General features: G+C 39.2%; 1 protein-coding gene across 1 annotated transcript in view; it reads right to left on the bottom strand.

Annotated features, from left to right (window-relative positions):
- LOC128247384 (serine-rich adhesin for platelets-like) overlaps positions 1–3,863 on the bottom strand; it is a gene marked incomplete at its 3' end in the record, with an annotated part of 4,712 nt that continues 849 nt past the window's right edge. Inside the window, exon 2 of the mRNA XM_052966811.1 lies at positions 1–3,734. Within this exon, the coding sequence (XP_052822771.1) occupies positions 1–3,734 (3,734 nt within the window). The remainder of the gene's footprint in view (positions 3,735–3,863) is intronic.

Genomic DNA, 3,863 nt, shown 5'->3' with positions numbered 1-3,863 from the left:
GGCTGTTGTTGATTGCGGCTCGGCTGTTGTTGATTGCGGCTCGGCTGTTGTTGATTGCGGTTCGGCTGTTGTTGATTGCGGCTCGGCTATTGTTGCTAACGTTGTTTCTATGGGCTGCGTATCTTCTGCTGCTGCTGCTGCTAATATCGTTGATGCTGCTATTGCTAATGTTGCTTTTGCTGTTGTTTGAGCATCTGTTGCTGTCGCTAATAATGTTGTTGCTGCTACTGCTAATGTCGTTGCTGTTGTTTGTAGATCCCCAGCTATTGCTAATGTTGTTGTTGCTGTTGTTGTTGTTGCAGATTGCGGTTGTGGATCTGGATCCGCTTTTGTTTCTAATATTGTTGTTGTTACTTGTGTATCCGCTGCTGTTACTCCTGTTTCTGGTCGCGGTTCTGCTGCTGTTGTTGCATCTGGCATTGTTGGTTCCAATCTTGTTGCACTTGTTAGTTCTGTTCGTATTGCTGTTGTGTTACAAGTTGTAGAATCTGGCTGTGGCGGTGGCCGTAGTTCTGTTGTTGCTGCTGATTTTAATAGATGTGTGACCAATGAAGTTGCTTTTGCTGTAGTTGTTTTCGCTGTGGTTAGTGGTGATGTTTCTATAAGTCTTGTTGTTGTTGCTGTTGTAGTTGTTAGTACCGGTGATGAGGATAGTGGTGTTGATTGTTCTGTTATAATTGTTGTTGCTTCATCTAATGGCTCTGTAATCGTTGTTCTTACTGTTGATAATATATTTATTGGTACTGATGTTGTTGATGCTGTTGCAGGTGCTTCTCCTGTTGCATTCGCTGGTTCTGTTGCTGCTGTATTTATCGTAGTTGCTACTGCTGCTGTTGGAGGTTCCGTTATTCTTGTTGCTGCAGTTGCTATTTCAACTGATTCTGCCGTCGTTGTTGCTATTGAGGATTCAGTCGCAGTTATTGCTGCTTGTGCTGGTGTCTCCACCATGTCACTTGCCCTTTCTAATGGCTCTGTTACTGTAGTAGTGGTGGCGGTTGTCGTTGTCGTGATATTGGTCGATGCTGCTGTAGTTGCCTCTTTTACTACTTTTGTTGCTGATGTTACTACAGTTGTTGAATCCAATGTTGCAACTTCTGTTTCCTCCATTGTTGTTCCCATCGTTGTTACTTCAGTTTCTACTCCCGCTGATGTTTTTCCTATTGGTGTAACTTCTACCGTTGTTTCAGTTGTTGCTTCTTCTGCTGCTGCTTTTGTTACTATTGCTGCTGTTGTTGCTGTTGCTGCTTTTGCTGCTGTTATTATCTCAGTTGCTTTTTTCTTTTCTAGTGTAATTTCAGCTGAGGTTTGCAGGTCTGTTTGAAACGAGACATTATTCACTGGTGTCGTAGTATACAATGCCTGATTTTCTGTCGTAACATTTGCCAGTTGAGATGATGTAGTCAATGTATGACTAGTTTCTGCATTGCTGAATGTATTGTATTGTTGGGAAGAATGTTCATGCATCGATGTAAATTCAACTGAATTTGAACGTTGATCCAAATTTGTTGTTTTTGTAGAATTATCTCCTTCAGTTGGGGTGGTACCATTAGAACTGACATATTGATGTTGGATTGTAGACACTTCTAAAACAGAATAGGTATTTGTCTTCATTTCAAGAGCATTTTCTAAAGCTGTCGATTTTTCGTCTGTATGTGTTGTCTCAACTTGATCCGTCGTTTCCATATCAGACAACGAAAATGTCGAGTTCCCAATTAATTTTATTGTTGCAGTTTCTAAAACAGTCGCCGATTCAGTTTCTGTTTTTGCTGTGTTGGGATCATATTTTACACCCAAATCTGGAGAGGTAGTAGCTGTTAAATCTATTTCGGTCTTGTATGCTGGTGTAGTTTGTACAGTGCTTTTGTCATATGTTAATTCTTTCGTTGCTTCTAGTGTTTGAGTTGATTGAAATCCAATATCTTTGTGAAGTGAGACACCATTTGTTGATGAATCGCCATTTAAATTTGTTGATGTTAGCCACATTGAATCTCTGGTTAATATATCGTTCGAATCATCAGTTTTTATAAGGATGTTATCGTCAGTCATAAATATATTTTCCATTGACGTTGATCCAATTTCTGAGCTGTAGATTGGGGTTTCACTTGTTTTATCAGAAATAATGATCTCAGTGGTTGACTCAGTCAATTTGTTCTCAGTTAAGCTCTCAGTAGTTGATTCAGTCAATTTGCTCTCAGTTAAGCTGTTGTGAGTTAATTGCGATGTCAGCGTAATGACACTATCATTAGATTCTGTTTGTGAAGAGCTTGTGATACTTTTATCTGGCAAGTGGACTGTTGTTGTTTCTAACTCGAGAGGAGTGACACTTGCTTTCGATATAGTAGGGGAAGTAGCAACGTTTATATGATTCACCGAAACAGAGACCAATATATTTGTTGGATTAGTATTTTGAGGAGATATTGGAGTAAATTCGGCTTGTGTATTAGCTGTTTCAGTTGGACTTGACACCGTCCAATTATGTGGTTCGTCAGATTTAAAAATTGATTCGTTAGTTAGTTCCCCATCAGTTGAGAGTTTCGTTGAAGTGTAAAATTCTGATGGAATACCTATCAAAGCTGTCTTTTTATTTATGTTATTTGCAATATCGCTAACTGATGTTGTTGTCAAGGGGTTGTTATTCTCAGTAAAACTTGCTGCGTAAGCGTTTGCTGTGGGGATATTTTGAAAAGTAGAAGTTATATCATTTGAACCATTATCGACTGAGGTTCCAATGACTGTTGAAGAATACGTTATGGTTTTTAGACTATTTTCATTCGTTTCATAGTGAGGGGATATGGCAACTTCATCGTTTGTTTGTAGTGTTGGAGAATCTTGAGCAATAGTGGACACAGAAGCAGTTTGTGGGGAACTCGTTGATTTTGTTAGTGAAACGCTTTCGAGGTCATTGACTGTAGAATTTACAACGTCGTTTCTTGTATCTATTGCTATAGCTGTCGTAACACTATCACTGAACCCAGTGCTACTATGCATTTTATAACTGTTTCCCATACTTACGGTTGCATCTGCTGTAAAACTACTTAATTCTGTGCTAGTAGCATCTATAAATTCATCTTCAATATTGCTTGAGTTTGATCGTTTAGAGGAATATACTGTTGAATGTTCACTTGAATAAATATCAGGAGCTGAAATGTTTTGGTGAGCTCTCGATTCTGTAAGAAATATTTCGCTACTACTGCTCTCTGGTTTACTCTGAGGTGTAGTTTGTGGGCTTAAACCGTAAGAAAATTTAAAAGAAATGCTACTCTCCTCCAATGTTGGCGTTGTACTTGTAGTGCGAAGCTTAATAGATTCTCGATGCGTTGATGCGGTGGAGTTCATTCCCTGATTAATGGATGCGTTCACTTCTAAATCGATACTACTTGAATCGAAAGGCAGTGAAGTAATCTCATAGTTATTCACAGAGTTAGTGTTGGTCGTCACATTGAGTTTCCTTGTAGCTAAATCCAACGAAATGCTCTGATAATTCTCCTCGTGGTCTGCAGTAACATCTTCAGTTGTTCCTATAGAACTTAGCTCGTTACCAACTGGAGTGACGGTTTGAAGAATTGAGCTATTGACAGCTGCATCTGTTGAATTTTGCAAAATAAGTGTTCCGTCAACAGACCTCTTCTTTCGTTTAAACCATTTTAGGGGTATTTTGGAAGCAAATTCTTCTTCTGGTTCCACATCCTCGCTTGTCCCATCAAGTTCAGTAGATACTTCATTGACTATAATCACTGAAAAAGAAATGTTTACGGTCAAATGAAATGAAATGAAATCGTCATACACACATACACACACACACACACACACACACACACACACACACACACACACACACACACACACACACACACACACACACA

Source organism: Octopus bimaculoides, chromosome 3 (genome assembly GCF_001194135.2).
Source record: "Octopus bimaculoides isolate UCB-OBI-ISO-001 chromosome 3, ASM119413v2, whole genome shotgun sequence".
NCBI lineage: Eukaryota > Metazoa > Mollusca > Cephalopoda > Octopoda > Octopodidae > Octopus > Octopus bimaculoides.
Note: the sequence above shows the minus strand (reverse complement) of the source record. Positions and strands in the feature narration are given on the sequence as shown.